The following is a 25,305-nucleotide window of genomic DNA, read 5'->3' on the forward strand; positions in this document are numbered from 1 at the left end:
CTAATCCAATCTAGTCTGTTTCTGCATTCCTAAGATCATTGTTTTATTTATATATGCATGTATATATACATGCATGTATATAAACAGATACAAATCCCCATCCCCCTATTTTTATGTATTTTTTTAGGCCTCAGGAACAGTGCTTAGAGGCTTGGGGGTCACTCCTAGAAATACTTGGGGGCTGGAGCAATAGCACAGTAGGGCATTTGCCTTGCACGCGGCCGACCTGGGGTTCGATTCCCAGCATCCTGTATGGTCCCCCGAGCACCGCCAGGAGTAATTCCTGAGTGCATGAGCCAGGAGTAACCCCTGTGCATTCCGGGTGTGACCCCAAAAGCAATAATTAAATAAATACTTGGTTTAGTGCTCAGATCCAACAGCTCAAAGGCCAGTAGGGTTATCCTGGCATCAAATTCAGGTCCTTCTTTGTGCATGCAAGGCCTGTACCCATGAGTCATTTCCCTATTCCTGTTTTTATATGTTCATTTATCATTCCCTCTTGTGGTCTGAGACTGTTCCAATAACATTAAATTTATATTTTGAAGGCCTAAGAAAACCAAGCTATACATTTTTCTTTCCTTTCCTTTCCTTTCCTTTCCTTTCCTTTCCTTTCCTTTCCTTTCCTTTCTTTTCTTTTCTTTCTTTCTTTCTTTCTTTCTTTCTTTCTTTCTTTCTTTCTTTCTTTCTTTCTTTTTTATTTTGAATCACACTGAGCAGTGCTCAGATCTTATGCTGGGATCGGAGGACCATATGGGGTGTCAGAGATTAAACCTGGGTCGGCCTCATGTAAGGCAAATGCCCTACGTGCTGTGCTCTTGCTTTAGTCCCAGCTGTACAGTTTTCCATAAAAGCCTTTTCCTGTGGCAATTGCTCCAAATCAGGCTTCCCATAGATCAATCAGTGTTTTTCCGCTACATTTTGTAAGCAATCATCCATTCTTTCTAGGTTTTAAACTGTCCCTCTTGTATCTGTACAGTGCACACTCTCTTTCCTCCTCCTGTCTCTTTCTGTAATCAGGCTTGTGAAAAATTTACTTATGTCTCAATTTGTTCTTTGTTACTTCCAGTCTTTTTGTTGATTTCCCAAGCGACTTCTTCTGCAGGCTTTAAGGCACTACTTCCCCTAGAGGCCCCACATGTGGAGGATGATGCATCCCATAGGTAGCTTCTGAGGCAATTTGTAAGTTCCATTTGTCTTGATGGCCATTTAGGAGTGTTTTCTTACTAGGGCAGGTTTTATGTTTTTGGTCCCCGCCCTGAGATACTCAGTGGTTAGTCCTGGTGGTGGTTGGGGGACCAAATAGGATTTAGGGGATCGAACCTGGGTCAGCTGCATGCAAGTACCTGCTGTACTATTGTTCAGGTCCATGTTCTACTTATTTTTTAATGGTGAGATAACATAGCTGATAATTTCTATTTTTGCAAAATTTGTTGTTTTTCCTTGTAATTCTGTCTATATGCTTCTGCATTATGTGCTCTGTGCTTGTTAGACCCATATTCCTTACTCAACTTTCCCTGACTCTGCTTGCTTTATATATTTAATCGTATGTTTGGTTTAATTGGTCCTTTATCACATGAGGCTCTTATGCTATTTGAAGCTTTCATCATTCCCACCTTTTTAAATGAAATCTTTTACCATCACTTCGCTTTAGGTGTGTTTCTTGTAAACAAGTAGAGCTGTTTTTCACCTTTTAAAAAATTGTGGGAGGCATGTGCTGTACCACCTGAGCCTCATTTTCTTCTTTAAGCCTGAGCTGCTCAATCTGTTTTCACCTTTAAACTGTTTTCACACATTTTGTCTTTTTTACTTTTCTTTCCTCCACTCATTGTGGGATAGAACTATGATACCATGAATGCAAAGCGTGCCCTGCCCCTCCCGCATGTTGACTGTGTTAATTTGTTTTTAGCTACATACAGCCTGGTAGACATGACTCTCCTAATTCAAATATCCTATGTAGCGCTTACTAGATGCTTCTGGATCATCTTCCCTCAAATACCTTTGTTTTAGTTAAGCCCTTCTTTAGGGTCATTACTTTTTTGGGGGGAGCTGGGGATTGAACCTGGGTAAGTCATGTGCAAGTCAGATGCCCCCCGCCCCCCCCCCCCCCCCCCCCCGCTATACTATCACTCCAGCCCCTCAAGGGTCACTAGTACCTTTCCTGAGTGGGACTCGTGGGTGAGATGTGCAATGCCAATCTGGCTGTTTGTACAGCTAATAGCATCTTCCTGCTTGGAAATGTTTTCCCTTTGTTTTGTGGCATTCTGATCTTCCCCCATGTGGACTAGAACTCGATTGCTCTTTTCACTTGCACAGAAACTGCTCTCTCTCAGCTTGGAAATTTTAAATGTATGTAATGTTGGATTCCAGGATAACTGTTAGCTTTGCTCTTTTGAAACTTTGGAGACTCCAACCTCTTCAACTGTTCTATGGTTTGGAAGAGTTTTGTGCTTTTAGTCTCTCGAAGGTCCTCTTTTGTGTTTTGGTATTTTGTGCATTTTTGTTGTTGTTGTTGTTGTTTTAAATGCAGCTACTGCGATTTCAAGGTTGAAACTCATTTTTGATTCCAGAAATTAATTTTGGTGACCTTTCCCCAGGCATTCCCTTAAATGATTTCTTGGCACTGCTACAGGGACCATCAGCGGAGAGTGACCTTGTCAAGGCTCGAAAGCATCTCAGTTTAGAGGAGGTGAAAGGTTGTCCAGGAGCTGCCGTCTGTAGCCTCCTTGATTCTAGGAGAAAGTTAACCCCCAAAATGTCCACTGTCTGTGATTAATATCAGTGGAGCCAGAATGGTTACTGGCCTGGAGCTGGAAGAATTGAAGAAAAGGGATGATCATGCTGAGCCGAGCACAGTGGGGACAGGGGTGGACGTTCCCCATGTGGGCTGCAACCCCCTTTGATGCTCAGTCCTGGCACACCCAGCCTGCGGGGAAGAAAGTTCTGTCTCCCTTCTCACTGCCTGCACACCAAGAAAGGCAGGAATTGGGCGGGGGGGAGGTGCTCCCACAGCAGCCTTTTCACTGCAGGCCAGGCTGAAATACCTGCTAATTATCCATGATGGACTGGTCTTACCTGTGTCTCTCTGGACAGATGTTTGGTAGCAAGGGAGAAAGTCTGAGGGGGCAGTCAGCCCCCAGTGTTCAACTTACCTGGAGGCTTGGCTGGGACTTAGGCCCATCACCCCGGCTCAGGACCCACACTTGGTCATGTGACTTGTCGTAGGACAGCTTATCTGGCACAGGGTCCACACCTATGGACTTGAGCAAAGAGTGACAGGTTGGTCACAGTTGTAGAAGCTAACAAGAGAGAAGGTGGGCCGGAGGGTTCTGTGAGCCTCTGCTGGCTGGAAAGTGCCTCCTGTGTCCTCAGGGGTAAAACACTGGTGTAACTTCTCCTCTTTCTTTTTTTAATCTTTTAATTTTTAATTTTTTATTTTAATGAATCACCGTGAGATACACTTACAGACTTACAAACTTTCATGATTACGTTTCAGTCAAACAATGTTCAAGTACCCATCCCTCCACCAGTAGTGCCCATTCTCCACCACCAATGTTCCCAGTATCCCTCCCCTCATCCTTACCCCTTCCCACCCCCTGCGCCTCTGTGGAGAATATCATGCTAAATGAAATGAATCCTCTCTCTCTCTTTGGCCTAGTTTACTCAAAGGAGACCCAGACTATCACGTCAAAGGCCTCAACACAGAGACTTCCAGCTTTCTACAGTAAGGAGGAGTTTCATAAGTCTCTGGGCAAGTGCTCCCAGCCCCCTGCTCCACATCTGGGTGAGGGGGGAGGGTGACAACAGAGCCCTGAATTCACTTCTCCCACACTCCTTTCCTGTGGGAGCTTGTATTCATCTGGCTACCCAGAGGCCAAGATCCACTGTGCCCTTCAGAGTGTGCCTTGTGCCGGCCTGTCCCTGCTAGACCACCCTGCATAACCTCAGCATTACCCTGCCCTGTGCCTCTGAATCTGGCTTTTACCAGCCTGCCCCCCCCCCCCCACAATGCAGTGATGGAATCACCCTGAAAGAGGCAGCCTCGATTTCCCCTTGCCAGGAGTGGCTCTGTTTTAGCTGTTGCTGTCCTACATTTTTTTTGGCTCGGCTCTTCACATGCTACCTGTCTGAATGCAAGGCTCCATCCCAGTGGAAAACCAGCAGGACTGTACTACTGTACAAGAAGGGCGATATCCACGATATTGGCAACTATCATCCGATCTGCCTGTTGTCTGTAATCTACAAGCTGTTTTCATTCGAGTCATCCTGAATAGGACTGACAGAACATTAGATGAAGGACAACCATGTGAGCAAGCCAGGTTCCGCAAAGGATTCAGCATGATCGACCATATCCACACTATAACCAAGCTCATTGAGGTTTCTCGGGAGTTGAAGATGCCACTCTGTTTAAAATTCATTGATTTAAAGAAGGCCTTTGATTCTATTGAGACTGAAGTGGTCATCAAAGCCCTAGTCAAACAGGGCATTCAAACTCAATACATCAGGATCCTCCATGATCTGTATTATGGATTCACTACCAGGATCTTACCATTCTACAAGGAAGTGATCATCCATGTCAAGAGAGGGGTTCGGCAGAGTGATACCATTTCACTGAAACTCTTCAGTGCCACGCTTGAGAATGTCATGCGATGACTGGAATGGGAAGAAATGGGAGTGAAGATAGATGGTCGGCAACTACACCACCTCTGCTTTGCTGATGACATCGTTCTAATAACACCAAACAGTAGCCAAGTGGCACAAATGCTGGTCGACTTCGACCGTGAGTGTGGAAAGGTCAAACTACAGCTGAATCTCACGAAGACAATGTTTATGAGAAACAGTCTCGTTCCTGACATTCCATTTGCTCTCAACAGAACGACCATCTTCGAATGTAACAGTTATGTGTACCTAGGTCGAGAAGTCAACATGACGAATGACCTGGCACCTGAGTTGCGCAGGAGGAAGAGAGCGGTGTGGAACACCTTCAAGAGCGTCGAAGAAATAGCTAAGAGGATGAAGAACCTCCGGCTCCGATCACACCTCTTCGATTCCACTGTTCTTCCTGCATTAACATATGCCTCAGAGACCTGGGCCCTATGAAAACAGGATGAGGACGCTATTCGGCTCTCCCAAAGAGGAATTGAAAGAGCTATGCTTGGAGTATCACGCTTCACTCAAATGAGAGAAAGAATCTGGAGTTCTGACTTCCGTCAGTGATCAAGAATCAGGGATGCTATCTCATTTGCCAAGGCGTCGAAAATCAGATGGGCTGGACACGTAATGCGATTTGGAGATAACCGCTGGACTAGAGCCATCACCAACTGGATTCCACGGGATGTCAAAAGATCACGTGGCCACCTACCTACAAGATGGTCAAACTTCTTCATCAAGACCCTGAACGATCAGTTTGAGGTTCTTCGTGTTCCTGGAGCAAGCAGATGCCATTGGGCTACACTAGCACGTGACAGGGACGAATGGAGACGTTACTGGTGCCCACTTGAGCAAATCGGTGAGTAACGGGATGTCAGGTGATCAAGTGATCAAGATCCTACATTTTAAACATATCTGCAATTTATGGGGGTTCCCCTTAAGACTGGGAACCCACATTTTTCTGAGGGGCATTCCTTGGACCAAACAAGCTGGGTCTTGGCAATGGTCAAATATGTATGTACTCTAAACTGTCTTAGACAGCCCCCACCAGCCTGAGCGGGAATGCAAGATATTGATCTCATTTTAGCAACATAAATAAGCCCTAAGTTAACAAGACATCTCTGGGAAACAAATGGGAATCTCCAGATACTTTGATAAGAAATACATTGTGGCAGAGCAAGGGATGGTTAAGAGCCATCGAGAGTCTCTGCACTTCCTCATGTGGGGTGTTTGGCAATCAAAGTGGCGATGCAGACTGTGCCAACCCAACAGAATGAACTCATCATACATAGGCTCTCTCAGAGCTCCAAGATGCAGCAGAAGGTGGGCCGAGTGGAGAGGCTGCAAGAACACAAACAGAGTGAAGTGGATAGAGATGTGGGGGACACTAAGGAATGCTCTAACCTGTATTATTATTTCTTTGTTTAAACAGAATTCCCAGAGACAAGTATAAGGCCACAGAATAGCTGAAAGAATAAAGGCTGAGAATTTTTCCTTCAATGGAAGATGAATTCAAGAATGTCTGCAAGCCCCAAATCAGAATGAATACAAAGAACATGATAGTCAGGCACATTATGTAATATGAATGGATCAAATATTCCAGGTAAAAGAACAAGATTATTAAACTAGATAAAACCCAAACCCAATCACTGGAGGCTTTATAAAAAAAGCCCTAACTGTATGGCCAGAGAAAGGTTTAAAGGATAGAAAAATCATGCCACTTTAACACTAATCAAAATAAATCTGACTTAATTATCCCATGCTTGTAGTTAAGACAAAAATAAGACTGAGGTGAGAGGGACTGCCAGAGATGAAGAGGAAAGAATAAAAGAGTCCCTAGGAAAGGATTACAATTTAAGACAGAAACTAACTCAGAGCTACAATCACTGCACAAAAAAAAAACTCACTTTGACGAAGAATCAATACTGTGAGGGAACTGGACCGTATTTACAATATTATACAGACACACAGAAATATAGAGGTGTACAGCACTGCACCGTGTGTGTGTGTGTGTGTGTGTGTGTGTGTGTGTGTGTGTAGAAAACACTGACCATATGTTCATGTTCAATCCAACAAAGTAACTTGCTTTTTGCTAGGGCAAATAGTTCAGATTTAGGATCAGATAATCCTCTCAGTGGCCACCCTGGACCCCCACTTCACTCCTGCTCAGCCACTGTGGGGCCTGGAGTTGACTCCTACCTGATTTAACAATGTGGAAGAGATGGAAGAAGAGGTTAAAAAAATTTGGGGAGAGGGGTGGCAGGTCTCTTAAGTAGGTCCCAGGGACCACACCTGGAGATTCTTGGACTCAATGGGAGGGCCTGAGGATGTGGTACTCTGGATCTTGTGGTACATGCAAGGGATTAATTGAAGGAGTGGGGTAGGGGGCTCAGGCACTGCATATGCCTTAGCCCCTTAGACTAAGCTCCCTGGGGAGGTGGACATTCTCCTTAGATCCTTTTCCCGGTGCATCCAGCTTTATTCAATTTTGCAGCAAAACTCACAAGGATGGTCTGTACTTACCACCTGCACTTGCTCAGACTTGCATTGCTCCAGCTGCTGTGTTCCTGCCAGTGTCAGCCAGCAAATGCCCGATGGTGCCACTGACCACTTCTGTGCCCAAGTCATCCCTCTTCCCCTCCAGTCAGTCCCTTGGAGTCCTTTTGCCTCAGCACCTCACATATCTAACTCTCTTGTTCCAGCAAAGGACACACCTAGTCCTGCATTCAGGGCTAGCCTGGATACCTTCCCCCAGGCCCTGCCCCATTGCAAAGCCATGGAGGTGGACTCCCTGGGCCCCTCCTCGGTCACCTGCACAGAGTAGAGTACTCTGCTGTCTGACAGTTTTTGTTGATGTTTTTAAAACTTAAAGCAAGGATTTCTATTGCTCAGACCTCATATTCAATCCAACAAAGTAACTCTTGGGTTTGGTATATTAAGAAAGAATCAAGAGGGGCCAGAGCAATAGTATAGCAGGGCATTTGCCTTGCATGCGGCTGACCTGGGTTCGACACCCCCAGCATCCCATATGGTCCCCCCCGAGTACCACCAGGAGTGATTTCTGAGTGGAGAGCCAGAAGTAACCCCTGAGCATTGCCCTGAGTGTGACACAAAAATCTTGATGGCTTCTTGCCATCCTTTCTTGCCTGGATGATTTTGGGGACCTCAGCACTGCAGTTAGACTGACACGAACACTTGGGAAATCACACGAGGTCATTCCCCGCCCCCCCACAAATTCCCCACAAGACCTCGGCCTAGACCCTTCTGATCTTTCTGCCCCCAACACCTGGGAATTCCACTTGTGGCCCAGATTGCATATTCAGGCTGACTTAACAATCCATGTCTGGTTCCTTTGTCACACAGAACCAATAAATCCTGTTTATTACACACAACTCCCTGGGATTCTAACTTTGTCTGGGTCTGTTTAGAAGGCGCATCTTGCACAATGCATGGCTAATTTCCTAGAACAGTGCTCACACAGGAGTTTTCTTTGTCCCTTACCCCTGCCCTTCTGGTCAGATGTCCTGGGACCATGCAGAAAGCAGGAGAGTGGCAGGCTGTGTGCATCCCTACCCCAAAGCCCAGCTCCCTCCCATAGAGAGATGTACCTGTAGGACCTTCTGGGCTTGGACGTCGATCACCAGGACTCTGCTCAGTGCCGGCTGGGCCACATAGATGTACCGGTGCCTGACGTTCACGGCTGATGCCCACTGGCATGGCTGGAGGGCCTCACCATCCCCTGGAGGGCAGATTTCTTCCTGCAGAGATCACAGGCTGGTTTAGAACTGTAGAACCAGCCATTTTTCCCCTCTCAGAGAAGTCCCTTTTTTGGTTTTGGGGCCATACCCAGCAGTGTTCAGGGCTTACTTCTGGCAATACTGGGGCGACCATATGCAGTGCCAGCGATCAAACTGGGATCTGCTGTGTGCAAGGCAAGCGCCGGAACCTCTCTTCACTCTCTCTAGCACCTGTGAACATGACCCATGGACCTTCCTGAGCTGATGGCTCCCTCTGCATCGTCTCCAGCAGCCAGGCCCACAGTCTGATCCTCTTGATGCACCTTCTCCCTCACCCCATCACAGAAATCACTCCTGTCAATGTCCAGGTCTTCTAGAACCTTCCCCATGCTCTCTCTTTTCCCTGTCTGCTCATCTGCTCCAAGCCACTGGTTTGAGCACGTCACCTTCCAGCAGGCAGCCTCTTCCCATGGTCCAGGCTGATGCCCTCCATTATGACATGAAAGTCTCACCAGCATGTCATTTGAACCTGGGCAAACCATTGGTCCTTGTGCCTGGTTCCTGCCCTCTGCAGTGACCCCATCCAGGTTGGTGATCAATATTTGAGGGCCCAGGATTCACATTGGACTTTTTTTTTTTCTTCAAAACTCCACCCTACGTTTTCTCTTATCCCCACCATTTGCTCTCCCAAGACACCCTCCAAACCCATATGGAGGGTCTCTAGCTCTTCTGGACCCCGCAAGCCACCAGCTTAGCTGGTGACTGTTAAAGTTGAAGTCTATGTTGGACAGATCCACCTGTTTCAGTGCTCAGGCAGCTGCGCCCGGCACCACCCACCTCTGCCCAAGGCTCGGGTCTATCCCACCGCCTCCCTGTGCCCTGGGTGCCAGACTCAGCTTTACTTCCAAAAACACATGCAGAGTTTGCCTCTCTGCCCTCTGCCTTCCACCCTGTCATCCTGACTCAAGCCACACTGCCAGTCACCAGAGCGAGCGACAGAGCATGTGCACGCTGGTGCCTGCTCCCTGCTGGACAGGCCCCACAGAGCCGCCTGCTGAGTACAACACTGGCCTGCAGCCCTGGGGAGCTCATTTCAGCAGCTGTGCATTCCTCTGTGAAACTCCAGCCCACTAACACCCTATTCTGGGGGTGGGATGGGAGTCCAGGTCTTTCTGGAAGTCTCTAAGACTCTGGCCATTGGCCCCTGGCTTCTCTCCCCCTTACCCTGCACAGGTTCCTTCCCGGGGGCCCTTGGTGGGGCTATTCTTCCGACATCATGTACCCTGCAGGCCTCATAGCTCTGCCAGTGACTCTGACCCCACCAGGCCTGCTGTGCCCTGGACAGCTGCCAGGAGCCTTCTCACGCTGCCCTTCCCACCCACCATGTGGCCGGAAGCCTCTTGGGCTCTGGCTCTCCTTTTTGCCTGTAACAGGAGAGGGTCTCCAGTGCCCTGCTCTGTCTCAGTGCCTAGCACGGAGCCTGGCATGCCTCTGGTGCTGCATGGATTGAAGGCTGGCCAGGCTGTGTAGGGGGCTTCTCTTCCTTAGCCTAACATGGTTTGCTCGCTCAGGCTTTCCCTCCCCTATCTGACCCAGTCCATCTTGTCTGTGGCTGCTCCTGGGCTGCCCCTGACCACAGAGGACTGGAGTTCTGTTCTCAACGACCACATCAACTGCACCCCACCCCCTGCTGCCTCTGCCCGGGGGAGCTTGGCAGCCCCCACTGTGCTCACATCAGTCCTGCTCCCAGCCCAAACTAGCTCAGAACCACTTTCTGCAGTTTCCACCTGGACCGTCCCTCTTCCCTAGATGTCTCACCCATGTGTCACAAAGGCATGAACCTCAATCTGGGTGCCCTTCACCACCAGCTGCCAGGCCCTAACAAGATGCCCTCAATCTCTGGCCTCACTGTGGATCCCCATCTCTCCCAAGAGCCTGCCACGGCAACTGAACTATATCTCCTGTTATCCTTGCCCACCTCTGAGCCCTTGAGGTGCACAGGTGCTTTCCGTGTGAGAAAACCATTCTTTGGGACTGTCCCATGGTCTGATGTTCACAACCTCTCCCTGTCTCCTGTTCTGGTGTCTTTAGCCCAGATGACTAAGCCCTGGTTTGGATTTAAGAGATTTCCCCTGAGTTATGGGTTACTGGCAAATATAGAAGAAATTAGTGCCAAAGTGACCGAGCGCCATTATTTAAGGTTAAGTGCTAGAAATTAACTAGGACCCCATCTTTCGGATGGTTTCACGGTTGTTAGGGGGCAGGAAAGTACATCAGAGGTAATGCTGTAAAAAATGATTAATGCAGATGAAATAGCCTGGAAAACAGCTGTTCCCGAGCTACACACCAGAGAAATACAAAGCCCCGGTGACCCCCCCGGCAGAATGGCCACGCCACACATTGGCTCAGGAATGGCTCAGGAATGTGCTGGCCTATTTCCCCAGCAGCTCCTGGCTCACTGTCTGTGAGGCCTCAAAGAGAGGCCTGGAAGGGCCAGGCTGTGCACACTTTTTTTGGGGGGGGGCGGGTACTGGGCCCCGAGGAGCACCAGGTTCATGCAAAAAGCCATTCAGACAGGCCAAATGGGATAGCAGTTGGAGGCACAGAGCCCCCAGCTGATCTCCAGCAGTGGGGGGCAGGGGACACACAGCCCGGGAGTATATCCAGTCTCCTGCTGTCACTGACCCCTGCATGGGTGGTAGCAATGCCCAACCTCAGCTCTGGGAACATGTGTCTATGCTTTGTCCCTGAGATCCCTGAACAAGCTCCCCAGATCACCATGCTCCCCAACTCTATCACCAGGCAATGCACCCCTTCCTTGGGGACTCTGATGTCTCCCAGCATCCTGATGATTATTTGTGTCCTGCTGGACTTCCAGGGTCCCTCTCCCTGGCTCACCATCCCCCTTTCCTCTCCTGCCTTCTGTAGAGTTCTTATATGGTCCCACAGCCCTCTCCGGCTCAGCAAAGGCCAGCCACATTCTCAGTGTAGGGTGCCCCCCTGTCTGGCACCTGGCCATGCCCTGGTACTGAGCCCATTATGACAAGAATTAGCCCGTTCCCCACTACCCTGGCTTAGCCCTGCTCCCCGCCTGCCCCCAATCATCATGGAAGCCTCTTCCCCCACCCTTGTGCCTTGAAGCCTGGCCCTATCAATGCCCTCCCTATGGCCTGCAACAGTCACCACCAGCTTCCCTGTGCAGTTCCCTTGGGGCTGCCAGAGCTGTCAGGAGTCTATCAGAGCCCACCTCACCCCTCACCTCAGGCCCTTCCCGTCTCCACCCTGCCCTCCTGCGTCACACATACCTTGCGTCTGTGCTTCATGGTGTTTTCTCCCAACTCCATTCCCACATGGAATCTGCACCCTGGCTGGGCACCAGCGCCAGTCAGGAGCCTTCCCTGGCCTTGTCCTCTGTCTGGAGAGCCCCCGGGGATGACCTGGCAGCCCTCACAGGCCTTCCCTCGGCCCTGGGGGGCAGCTAGCTGTTGGCACTGCCTGTCTCTCAGAGACCCAGCTGTCCCTTGTGCGTGGGCACAGAGCAGCTCTCGCCTCCTCTGCCCCAGGCCTTGGATGCCACAGGGTGAGCAGCCCTGGGGGATCAGGAGTCAGGTGCCCTGGGGACAGTCCTGGCTGAGGGAGTTGGTGAGTAGGACAGAGGAACTGCCCGCAGCACAGACACTTACAGAGCTCATGAAGATCTTCTCTGTGGGCCTGAGGTGCCTCTGAATCTCACAGTCTGCAGGCTGGAGGACAACGATGCCATCGTCGGAGAAGACGTAGAACACATTTCCCACACTGAGGCCTGGGAGGAACCAGCACAGCCCCGTCAGGGTGATCCTAGCAGCGCCCCCTGGCGGCCACCACCACTCACCCATCCGCATTCCAGGTGCATCTTGGTGCAGAGCCCAAGTACCGCCAAGGTGGGAGAGAGGTGTGCAGGGTGTATGTGCTGATGTTTGGGGTGTGTGTACTGGTGGTCTGTGTATGTGAGTGTTGTGGGTGGGTATGTATTGGCGATGTGTTTATGTGGGTGAGTGTTGGTGTGTATGTGGGTAAGTGTTGTGTATATCTGTAGGTATTGTGTGTGTATGTGGGTGGGTGTTGGGGTGTATGTATGTATTGTTGATGTGTGTATGTGGGTGAGTGTTGGGGTGTGTGTGTGTGTTGATGGTGTATTTTGGTGGGTGTTGGGGGTATGTGGTGAAAGTGGTGTGTGATATGGCCCAGGGAAGACCGTGGATAGTATGGCACAGCACATGCAGGCCTATGATTCTACCACACAGCACATGCCATCCCTGTCAGCTAGGGCTAGCTTTTAACCTTGGTTCAGGAAAAAATAAAATCACTTAGTGTCCTTCTGGAACTCTACCTTCTTTAAGCAAACAAGCAGGAAATGCCTCTCAATTGTATCTGAGGATCATTCCAGAGCCCCAGGGTGGAGAGGCAGCTCCCCCTACCCTAGGAGACACTACAATGGATGATGCCCCCAAACTAAAGTCACTTATTTATTTCAGTTTAAAACTGTTTTTGTGGTGCATTGGATTCAGCCCAGGGTTGGACACATGCAAATATTCTACCACCATGCTACAACCATGGTCAAAAGCTCTTATTTTTTGTTGGGGCCCATGCCCTGTAATGCTCAAGGGGTTATTCCTTGCTTTGCACTCAGGGCTCACTCCTGGAGGTGCTCAGGGGACTATATGGAATGTCAGGGACCCAACTTGGGCTGGCTGTGTGCAAGGCAAGCGCCCTCCCCATGGTCTTACCTCCTTTAGCCTTACTTCCTGGAATGTGGGATTTTAGGAATTTGTGACAAGTTCTTCTGTGTCCAAACCTGGGCCTGGCCTCTCTGAACCAGTGAACCTCAGCTCCAGGTAACTTGCTCCAACCTCTGTACCTCATGCCCCATCCCCATCCTATCCCCCCACCCCCCACCAACTGTGGGGCATCTGGGAAGAAATCATCTCAGCTGACTCAGACACCTTATTTTAAAGAGAAAAAAAGGGAGACCCATGAGGGGAGTGGCCTGGCGGAGACCAGTGCTCCAGCTGGGGTGGGACCATCCTTCACTCCTCCCGCTGCATCCATGGCAGATGAGAGTCCTCCCTCCTTCTCTTCCTCCTCTCCTTGCTTTTGAAAGTGAACTATTCCTACAGATTTAAGGAAACAGTGCGTGCAAGACCCTTTCATGGCAGGCCTGTGTCCTGATTTCACTGACTGGGTTAGGACACCAACATCAAACAGGAGTTGATCTTCTGCTTGCTGCTACTATGTCTGCAGGCAGTTTTGTGGGTCTGGAGCCCTGGTGTGTTGAAGTACAAGTGTGGACTTCAACCTGATTCCATGAGCAGCCTCCAGGCCTTAGGACTGTGCTGTGTTGCACTAGCTCAGCAACTGCCTCTCAGAAGTTGGGACTGTCTGGGGCAAACTGCAAAGCTCTGCAGAATCTGAAATCTTGGGGTGCTGGTCAGCTTGGCCTCAAGCACCAGACAAAGCTGAGCACCGTGAGTGCCCTCCAACTGAATCTCTGGTGTTCAGAGGGAGGCGTGATGGCAGGTGTTAGCTCTGATTCCTTCTCTCTTCCCCACAGCAGGACCTTGTCTCACTCAACCTGGCAGGCGAGTGGTGGGGGAGGGTGTGTGTGTGAGCAAACTACCCGTGGAAGCCTGGGACCCCAGGAATAGCCTACCAGGGCCCCTTGGGACATCGATCGCTGGAAGCAGCAGCAGAATCTCGCAAGCTTGGCAGAGTGTGCGTGTGTCTTGCTGCAATAGCCCTGGGTCAGGCAGGGCTCAGTGCCTGACTCACAGCAGGCAGCAGAGCCTGAGGCTCAACAAATATTCACTCCACAAATAACTGACTTCCCAGGAATCCCAGCCACACACTCCAGCCCCCAGCAAGCTTCTGCCTTAGCTCAGTGTCTTCTAAGGGACGTGAAGAAACTTTCTTTACTTTAGCTAAGCCCTTGTCGTCTTAGTCCTCCCGTGGAACCTGAGAGTCCACGGTGCTTGCTTTTTCCCCTTCTGCATTTCTGCCTCTCCAGGCCTTGAGTCTGAGTAGCAAAGGGTACAACATCTGGCTGTCCATGCATAGGGGCGTTTGTTCCCCACTGGTTGACATCAGTGCCACATCTGCCAGTCGGAGCCCCTGGGGAGCTGGCGGGTTGGTACTCAGCGGGCATGTGGGCTTGTGGGTCTATATTTCACAGCCTCGAAACTGCCTCATTCTCTGCAGATGTCTGAGCCCTGCTTGCCTTTGCTGCAGCGTCACCTTGAAAGGCGAAGGGAAAGCGTTCTCTGCGTGCAGCAACCTCGGAGCCAAGGGGCAGGGGACAGTCTTCCCATTAGCAACTGGTGCTCTGCCTCATTCCTTGTTCCTCCAAGGACTCCCAATGCCTCCAGACGGAGGCTCAGTTTCCTGGCTCTGCCTTTGTTTGACCACCGGTCTTTGTGAGCTTTTGTGGGGGTGCCTATCAGGAAACTGTTTGGGGTCTGTACATGCGCACACAGGCTGGATGAGAGCTGACATCCTGCCAAGGGCTTGAGGGAAAATCAGAAGGGAAAAGTACTGCGTCAGAAGGAGGAAGATGTAGTGCTTGAGCCCAGAAACCCCTCGGTGCACTCTGCTGCCTGCCTGCCCCCAGCCACCTGCCTGGAGAAGTTCCCAGGGGATTTGGACTCTGCTCTGTGCGGGGGCTCAGGGCTAGAGCCAGGGTTCACATGCCCCCCTGGGGTCACTGCAGCTGGGTCACCCCTCTGCCTGACATGCCTGCTATTCTCTGAACTCAATGGGATGGTGACAATTAGAGCTTTTGTTATTGTTTAGAGGCCACACCCAGTGAGTGCTCAGGGTTTACTCCTGGCTCTGTGCTCGGGGGACCCTTTGTAGTGCTTGAGGTTGAGCCTGGGTCGGCTGTGTCTAAGCCAAGTGCCCTGTTCTCGGTACTATCTCTCTGGCCCAAAAGACCATTTCTGATCCACAAAAATGACAATTCTATAGGACTCAACCTAACATCTAATGACAGATAGGGGCGGATTGAAAAAAAAAATCTATTCCTGGCTGATGTACCTGCAAACACACATCCATGGAAAACATACTCTCTTTAGCGTCTCCTCACACCACATGCGACACTTGGACATGAATAGCAGCAGCAGGAAAAGTGTTTAAGGTTCAGGTATGCCCTGAACCCTTGGCCCAGCAGCCTGAGGCTGGGAAGGCTCAAGGGGCCATGGACAGAAACACCCCCCATTTAAATTCCGAATGGACGCGTGTCCATCAGTGACACTGGAGGGTGACATGCCTGTCCCTCAGCATGTGCCCCAAAGATGGACAACGAGCTCCCCCCTCCCACCTGGTCTGGCTTGGGGCTCCCTACTCTTGTGAGAGCCACTTGGTGTTTACAGAGCTACAGTGGCCCTGGGAAAGGCAGGCTGCCAGCTAGCACAGATACACATGAGGGACATGAGCTCATACCTTCCTCTCGCCAAAGAATGTTTGCCACTGCCCCGGCAGCAGGTTTGGAGAGTGGGAATGCGATGGAGGGAAAAGGGAGTGGGGGAGAGAAAAAGCCAAGTTAGAACCTTTTGTGCAGTGCAACAGTTCCAAGCATAAGGCATCCCACGGGGGCCTCTGAAGAATCTGCCCAGCGAGAAAGCTCGGGGGACGCGGGCAAACCTCCTGGCTCTTAGGGCCATTTCAAGCTCTCATGGAGCTTAGTCCCAGGAGCACAGCTGCTAATGGAGGACTCATGGTCTATGGGCAAGAATGACTCCAGGACCTCCCTCCCCACCTTCTGAGGTCACTCCCAGGAAACCCCGAATTTTCAGCTAGTGTTTCGGGCAGGGCCTATTGTGAAGCACTTCTGATGCGTTCCTTTGGGAACAGTCTTGATGTGGAGTCTATATCCCCTGTGGCCTGCAGGCCTGCTCGGGGATGGACATGTTGGCATTGATTCAGCAGCTCTAAACGAATGGCTTGTGCTCAAGTGCAGAGGCCAGATCCGGGGTGGCAGAACCCTTGGATGGGCAGGGGGAGGCACTTGAGGTCCTACTATAGAACAGAATTGAGGCTTCCCTGGAGTGCTGAGCTATCTGTGGACATGAGTTTCTCTGTCTCCAGAACCATTGAGGTGGCCAAGAAACAGTTGTGCTCCCTTGGGACCCCATCCCCAGCTCTGCAGAGAGGGAGACATTACCCCTTTCTTCAGACCCTTCGGTCCTGATGGGCAGTTCCCCTCCCTCTCCCCGCCAGCCAGATCAATGAGGGGCCCCAGGGCCTGGGAGGACTCACGGGTCTTCCTGGCTGAGTCCTCGATGAAGAGTGAGGAGATATCCTCATCCACGCCCACTTCGTTCCTGGCGATGCAGGTGTAGGCCCCAGTGTCCTCGTACCGCACACTGCCCAGGCGGAGCTCGCTCCCATTGGCTGTGGGACCATCAGACTCAGGATGGCCTGCTTGGTGGGGAAACCCCCCTCCCTTTCTTCACAGGGTGACTGTGTGTACGGGTGTGAAAAACATGGTCCTGGTCAGGGCTGGTGGGCACCCAGGATGGCCACCTGTAGATGCAGGGAACAGGGGCTGGCCTGGACCCCAGGGACCTCTGGGCAGCCATGAGCAAGAGCCATCGGGGAACACTGCCCCCCACACCTGACTTACAAACTTCCCTCCCACCTGCTTCTCTGGGGATGTCTTGGAGTTGAGGGGAAGAGCACAGGGACCCTGCGGGTGGCTCTTACCTAGGAAGGAGAGCTGCTTCGACACGTGGGCCGAGATGTCCATGCCATTTTTTAGCCACGAGATTCTGGGGACCGGAATGCCCTCGGCGTGGCACCTCAGGCTGGCTGCCACCCCGGGCTCCTGGGCCTGAGCCTCTGGGTAGACACGAATGACGGGTGGCACTGTGGGGACAGTCAGCTCTGATCAGAGAGGGCCCGCTGGGGAGAGGGCCTGTGATTCAACCCTGAGACCCGCACCCCCTGTCCCCAATCTGGGTACGGTGTTGGGATGCCGAGAGGCACCTCCGGAATTCTCTTTATCACCAGCGTACAATCGCTCTGTTCAGCAACTTACGCCCTAAAAGAAAGAGCTGTAAAATGGATTGCAGGCAATAAACATGTCAGGCTTGGAACCCTGTAATTCATGGCTTTCATCAATATTCCAAATATGATCAGAAAGACATCCAAATATTTAATAATGTTCAGCTGCTCCATGTAAAGCCCAACAGCCATGGAAATTTATTTCTAAATGAATAAAACTCAGATATATTATTCCTGTTATCAAAAAGTCATTGAATAAGGGCTCACAGGAAGTGCTTTGCCATGTGCTTCTGGGTACCAACTGGCCGGGCTCGTGACAGCATCCCCACCTCGGTAAAGCCCATTTCCCAGGGGCTTCTATTTATCACACCATTCCTCATCCCACAGAACACAGGGGAAAGGTAAGCCTGCTACCCAGGGTCTTGTTTCTTCGTGTATCAAATGACAAGCTTACTGCAAGAGAGTAGCTAGGGAAGTGGAGAGTTCAGATCAGACACATCAGCAAGGCAAAAAAGCGCCATGATCCTAAAGATGCAGGTTTGACTGTCTGCAGGAGCTGGGTATAGGGGAGTCAGGAGCTGCTGGGGCCAGGGCGGCCTATGCATCAAGAACGCGGGGTATGTACTCACTGTCCTTGTCAGGACTGGTGGGGATCTGTGAGTCGAGAGCACCCGTGATCGGGAAGACAACTCATGTTGCATCAGACTCTCACAGAGCAGCTGTCAACTGTCCACAATACAGCCCCCAACCCCCAACAAAAACCGGGAGTCCCTGAAAGCACTGGTGCAGAGAGACACAAGCAGGCTTTGGAAGGATGGGCAAGACTGAGAAGAGAAAGTGGAGACAAACCTTGAATTCCTGAGCAGAGGTGCTTGGGAGCAGGGCGAGGGGTAGCATAAGGGCTGTGGTAGACAGGCTCTGGGGGGCTTTGGCGGCAGTGAAGGCATAGTGACTGCACATAAGGACCATGAACATTCATACTATGGGATTCATGTTACCTAAATCACAATTTTAAAAAAGTAAAAAAAAAAACCCTCAAGCCAAAAGGGTGAAATAATTTCATATGTGATAACTTCGAGGCTCTTTGCTTCACAAAAGAAATCCATAGAGGCAGGTTATGAAAAAAACAAAGTGAATGATGAAATAGAATGAGAGGGAGTTTTAGACTCTGACTACAAAATTGAGGGACCCAGAGGTGACTCAGGACTGGCTCGGGAGATTGGCTTGGGGCAGGGGCAGAGAGGAATCATCAGTGGGATGAGTTCACTGGATGGTGGTGAGCAGAAACTAATCTGGTCTGTATGTTTTGTGAGCTCAGCAAAAGATGAGCTGATGGCACATCAATAAAAACAAAGTAGAAAGTGGTGCATCAGAATTGGTCTGAGTGGCAGCTAGGGTCACAGTCCCTCAGGGCTGGGAGGTGGCCTGGCCCAAAGCAACCAAAGCATGTGCTGCCCAGGCCACAGCTTCCTTCCCCGCACTCTGGCCTTTCACAACCATTGTCCACTGTCCAGTGGGAGGCTCCTGGAGGAAGTGTGGACTGTCTGAGGACCTGCTTTCAACCCCCAGCTCCGTGCCTAGGGAAACTAATGATCATTTTACTATGATCGTTAGTTCATAGGAAAATTAATGATCCTTTTTGATGGAATCAAGAGTTCTTAATCATACATTTTACTTTATAGACTTCCAGAAAAAAAAGCTGTGAGAGCTTTTTTGGGGGCTACACCCAAGGGTGCTCAGGGCTTTCTTCTGACTCTGCACTTGGGGATAACTCCTGGTTGGGCTTAGGGGGCCATCCTGGGTCCTAGGGCTTGAACTGGGTTCAGCCATGTGAAGGCAAATGCCCTACCTGCTGTGCAGTCTCTCTAGCCAGCACCTGGCTAGTAAATCAGAACACTGAACACCTTGGAAAGGTGAGCTCTGGCTTCTTTCTGAATGGGCACTGTACTCCCCAAGTCTGCTGGAGGCTCCTTTGTTCCATAAAGCAAACAGCCAGCACTTTAGGAGTCAGATTTTTCTTGAGACTAGAGTGCAGAATAAGTTGGTACTTCAGCAGCGACAGTGATGGTATGGACCTGGGCCCGAATGAGATTTCCAGAGACCCAGTTTGGAAGGAACAATTCTACCTGCTCCTGCTGAGAAGCCGAGACTGCTGGCTGTGTGGGAACCCTCAGGAGGTGGCAGAAAAGCTCATCCATTTAGCCCATTTCACATCTTTCCTCCTTTTGCCCCATGGGGAAATGTGGGCTGAGGTCAATAAATAGCCAGTGAAGAGCAAGAACACCTGCCTGCCTTCAGCTGCACTTGGCTAGGGCTATTTTCTGAACATGAGCTCACTTTGCCTCAGTTTCTTTTTGAGGTACCGGGGAGAGTTCCAGGGTATGGCAGAGGGCACTGACATCCCCAACCCCCAGGCCACCGTGGCTGCAGGAGACAAAGGGAACCAGCAGATGCGCGTCCAGGGCACAGGACAGATCACCAATACAGAGGCGCTGGGTTCAACGAAGAAAGAAGATTGTTAGGAAAGTTTCCTGTGTCCTCTATGTGCCGGAGAGAAGAGGATTGGAGTTCAAGTGGAGTCGATTGTGGAATTCTGGTGAGGAGACTAGAACTCAAGAGCATACAGAATTAGGGTGCCTGGGAGTCGAGGAACGCTGGTGGTGAGGTCACAGATGCGAGAGAGCCTGAGGTCTGGAATGTGAGTGGTTCTTAATAGAGCACATTGTGTCCATACAAGCCAGCCAGCAGCCATAAAGCAAACCTACAGGAAGTGGGGGGAGGGATCAATAGAGTCAGAAGTAGAAATGAATGACTCAATTAGCCAAAAAGATGGAACTAACAAATCTCAGAATGGGTTGATTGCAAAAACCAATAAAATGGTCATATTTCTGGCAAGTACAATCAATAAAAAATAGTCAGGACACAGTAGAGAATAAAAAGCATGAAGATACCATATTCCATTATGGGCAATAAATGAGAGAACCTCAGGCCAGAGGGAGCTCCCAGGGCTGAGGTCATTCCTGTCACCTCATGCTGCCCTGAGCACCACCAGAAGTAACCTTGGAGCAATGCCAGATGCGGCCAAACCTATCCACTTTATGGATCATTTAATAGGAAACTTCATTTATTGGGGTCCCCAGTGAATGAGGGGCCCCAGGGGCCATGTGCTATGATACTCGGCCAGCTCAGTGCTAGGCTCTGATGATGCGAAGTTGCTCAGGTCTCTGGTGCTGGGGATTGCCAGCATTGCCTGGTTGCATGAGGGTCCCCCAGGACCACCACCTAGCCATGTGAATGAGTCTGTTTTATTTTCAACTTTCGGCACACAGAGCCTCCTCCTGGTGCAGTCCTCAGGGGTCATGTGTTAGGGATCAATCCAGGCTTCTACATTCAGATGTTTAGGTCATATTCCAGACCCCCTAACGGGAAATGTAAAAGCAACAACATTGAATCAAAGACCAAAGATTTAGTAGCAGTATAGTTTGGGGCAAGGTCAAGATGGCCAAATAGACAGAGCCTGCATTTGTATCTTCTTATAATCATGGCAAAATCTATACCCAAACTTACATTAATTTACCTAGAAACCTATTGAGACCCCAACCAGGGAAATTTGATTTCCTGATCAATTCATAGCAAGCAATGATCAGGAAGAGGTTTTTCTTTCCTTCTTTTTTGTTTTTTTGGGGCCACACCCAGCACAGGTATTACTCCTGATTTTGCACTAAGAAATCACTGCTGGCAGGTTCAGGGTACCATATGGGGTGCTGGGGACCAAACCTGGGTTGGCCGCATGCAAGGCAAGTGACTTACTATACTATTTCTCTGGCTTTCAGGAAGAGGTTTCTAAAGGGAATAGTACTAGGGGGTACTCAAATCACTGGAACCCTTGATGCTATAATACTCCACTTCCCACAGTGGAACAGGAGGCAGAAAATTCAGTGGGTCAGTTGCCAGCAGGCACCACCTTGGGGACCTTTCATAACCTCACTGGGCGTGCATGAGCTCTGGACAGCAAAACTCCACTTTGAGGGCTGGTGGTACCACAATCAAAACACAAGTTCAAGGGGCCAGAGAGATAGTAGAGGAGAGCACTCACTTGTCTTGATGTGGCTGACTCAGGTTTGATCCCTGGCACTGCAAATAGTTCCCTGAGCATCACTAGGAGTTACTGCTAAGCACAGAACTAGGAGTAAGCCCTGAACACTGCTGACTGTGGTCCCTAAACCAGATCAAATCACAAGTTCAGCATACGCCTAGGGGAAACCACCTCTCAGGCCAGCACACCAGGGAGACTATCATGCCTATCATGCAAGTCGCTTCTGAGCCACAAGAAGAGACTGTCCCAGGCTTAAGCACATGGAGACAGTCCTCCCCCATGCTGAGTGGGGTATGTGGGGGTCCTATAAGCCCAGACAAAGGGGAACACTGGACCCATTTCTCTTCTGAGTAAAGCCCTACTTGTCTCATGCTTCCAACCATCCTGTTTCCCTGTGAAACATCCTCTGCCTACAATCCTCCCTGTGAATTCTTTCACGAATCTCTCTGTCTCAACAGTGGACACCAGAATGGAAAGTGCTTCCTTAGTGACCGACCCCGCAGGCAAGTCCCTTCCAAGGCTACCAGCTGCTGAAGGGGCTGAGGGACACCCACCCTGATGCCGAAGCCTCACAGACAGCTCTGGTCCCCTCAGTCCACATCTGCTGGCAAGCAAGGAGCTCCCCTTCAAGCAGAGACCACCCTTCAGGTCCCCTAAAGCACAGCCAATTAGCAAGGGTGGCACCAGTGTCTAGGGTGTATGGTCGAGCACCCGCCTCCTAAGGGGCTCCCCAGAACCCAGGTCTGTGTGACTCAGCAGCCTGGAGGCTGCCAGCCATGCCAGAATCATCTGGTCTACACCCCCACCCTGGTCCACTGGCACTTGGGGCAAGGTGCCCCAGAAATCTGCATTCATGCACCTTAGGTTGTGTTCAAATTTGGCACAGCACTGCTACTGGTCATTTGTGACTACACATTCTGTCACCTGTGACTGTCACTATGTGAACCCGTGTAACCCTAGTGTACAGGTATCTCTGGGCCCTTGCAATTTCGAACATTTGTTCTTTTTTGTTTGTTATGGGGCCATACCTAGCAGTGCCAGGGATTACTCCTGGCTCTGTGCTCAGAGAATCACACTTGGTAGTGTTTAAGGGACTATATATGGTGGCAGAGAAGGAACCAGGGTCAGCTACCTGCAAGGCAAATGTCTTATCTCTGTGCTATGTCTCTAGTCCCACAGTTCTGAACTTTAGGTGGCAGCCCAGGGTGACTCATGCTTGGTGCCACAGCTCTTGCCAAGTACTTGTGACCTCTCAACTCAGGATGCTGCCTGGGTCTGCAGGACCTGGCAAGAACCTGCTGCCAGGTGCTGGAGAAAGCGAATCTCCTAGCCAAACAAAGGCAGGACAGCCACACTTACAGCAGACAATAGAAATTCCCAACTGAAGACACAAATAAGAGGCAGGGTTGGTTGACATCAGAGAATGATTAAGGGAGCAATAAGAGTTAGTACTCATTGTCAGACACATACCAAAGAAAGGGCATCAAAATATATGAGAAAACAGCTATTAAAGGAAAGACATAGATAGCAACACAATAGTAGAAGATGTTAACGTCCCTCTCTCACCTCTGGGCAGAGCAACCAGACAGAAAATCAGCCAGGAAACAACTCCTTTAAATAAGTGGGAAAAGCTGAGCTCTTCACCCCATACTAGCATACATGGAATGTTCTCCAGGACTGGATACATGTTGGGCTGTAAAGCAAAAACAGTACTGAAAGAGATGCTCAAATACAAGCTTACAAAGGGAAATAAGAAAATGTTCAAATAAACAATATAACCTCATACCTCAAGGTACTAGTAAAAGAAAAATAAATGAAATCTAAAATCAAAGGAATGAAGAAAAGAAAAAAACTAGAGTAAAAATGAAATAGAAATAAAAAATACAATACAAAGGATCAGGGAAACCAAGTGCTAGATTTTTGAAAAGGTGAACAAGATAGACAAATGTTTAGCATCAAGGCTTACCAAGAAAAGAGAAAAAAAAACCTTAATAGGATCAGAAATGAAAGAGAAGTTAGACGGATACCACAGAAATACAAGTGTTCATAAAAGGCACTGTGAACAATTTGATTCCACTAAATTAGAGAATCTAGAAGAAATGGACAAATACTTAGAATCCTACAACTTCCCAAGATTGAATTAGGAAGTAACAGAAAATTTAAACAAGTAAGTTATAAGTAGAGAAGTTGAAATAGTAATCAAAGTCTCCCCCAGGGGCTGGAGTGATAGTACAGCGGGTAAGGCATTTTCCTTGCATGCAGCTGACCCAGGGACAATCCCTGGCATCCCATATAGTTCCCATGCACTACCAAGAGTAATTTCTGAGTACAAAGACAGGAGTAACCCTTGAGAATCACCAGGTGTGACCCCAAAACAAAAATAAGACTCCTCCCAAAGCCAAGATCCAGATGGTTTTATTAATTTCTGGTGAGGATGTGGAGAGAAAAGGAATCCCCATTCACTGTTGGTAGGAAAGTCAGCTGGTTTCTATGGAAAATAGAATTGAGATTATTCAAAACATTAGAAACAGAACTACCATCTGATCTAGCAATTCCACTTCTAGACTTTTATCCAAAATACACAAAGCACAAACTTAAAGAGATCTATGTACACTTGTGTTCACTGTAGGTAGGAAAAAAATACAAGTACCTAATGATGTAGTGAAGGTGCGAGGGAGGGAGGGAGGGAGAGAGGGAGGGAGGGAGGGAGGGAGGGGAAGAGAGAGAGAGAAAGAGAGAGAGAGAGAGGGGCAGACAGACACATAGACACACAGACAGAGATACACAAATTCACACAAACAACAGAGAGGGAGAGAGAGACAGACAGACAGACTTGGTTGCATGCAGCCAACCCTGGTTCAATTTCTGGCACTACATAGAGTCGGTCCCCCAAGCACTGCTGCCAGGAGTGAACTCTGAGTATAGAACCAGGAGTAATCCCTGAGCACAAGTGGGTGTGGCATAACCCTCCCTCCCTCCCTCCCTTCCCCACCAAGAGGAAGTTGTAGTATGTATACACAACAGAACACTACTCAATTATGAGAAAGGACAAATTATTGCTTTCTGAAACAACATGAATGAAACTAGAGGGCATCATAACAAGCAGAGTTAGAAAGAGAAGGAAAAATAATGGATGATCTCACTCCTGTGATGCACAAATAAAGCAAGAAAAAAGAAACAGACATGGTTCAGTGGAAAAAAAACCTTTGGACTTTGACTACAGAATTAAGACCACCAAGGTGGGGTAGAGGGCTGAAAGGGTCCAGTGTACTATGGCGGGCAGTGATGGGCACTCTGGTGATGGCTGTGGTATGGAGACACTGCACCTCTAATGCATATAAATGTTTTCACTCTGATAAACGTTATTGCAAAAAAAAAAAAGTTCTAAAGTTCCACTTGTCAGTAATGCAAGATGAATAATTTCTAAAGATCTGCTGACAGGACAGTGCTCAGAGCCACCATACTATTTATCACCTAAAAATGCAGAATAGGGGCTGGAGTGATCTCCCAGGGGGCAGGCTGCTTTCTTTACATGCTACTGACTCCAGTTCAATCCCCAGTATCCTATGTGGTCCCTCAAGCACCATCAGGAGTAATTCCTGAATGCAGAGCCAGGAGTAACCCCTGAGCATTGCCAGGTATGGCCCCCAAACAAGCAAACCCCCAAAAACTTACCAGAAATTTTACCAGAAAACAAAATGAACAAAAAAATTACCAGAAATTTTATCAGAAAACAAACAAAACCAACCAACCCCTAAGGCTATCCAGGGACTTCTGGAAAGGATTTGT

The 25,305-nt window shown here is 49.5% G+C and overlaps 1 protein-coding gene across 1 annotated transcript in view; it reads right to left on the reverse strand.

The window, feature by feature from the left end:
- Positions 1 to 25,305, reverse strand: part of FSTL4 (follistatin like 4) — a 304,947-nt gene that overhangs the window by 5,783 nt on the left and 273,859 nt on the right. The window contains exons 9-14 of the mRNA XM_056124385.1: positions 17,121 to 17,282; positions 16,674 to 16,808; positions 15,858 to 15,884; positions 12,068 to 12,186; positions 8,256 to 8,405; positions 3,150 to 3,257 (exon numbers count right to left, since the gene is read on the reverse strand). Of these exons, the coding sequence (XP_055980360.1) occupies positions 3,150 to 3,257; positions 8,256 to 8,405; positions 12,068 to 12,186; positions 15,858 to 15,884; positions 16,674 to 16,808; positions 17,121 to 17,282 (701 nt within the window). The remainder of the gene's footprint in view (positions 1 to 3,149; positions 3,258 to 8,255; positions 8,406 to 12,067; positions 12,187 to 15,857; positions 15,885 to 16,673; positions 16,809 to 17,120; positions 17,283 to 25,305) is intronic.

The sequence above is a fragment of the Sorex fumeus genome, unplaced genomic scaffold (genome assembly GCF_029834395.1).
Source record: "Sorex fumeus unplaced genomic scaffold, SorFum_2.1 ptg000051l, whole genome shotgun sequence".
NCBI lineage: Eukaryota > Metazoa > Chordata > Mammalia > Eulipotyphla > Soricidae > Sorex > Sorex fumeus.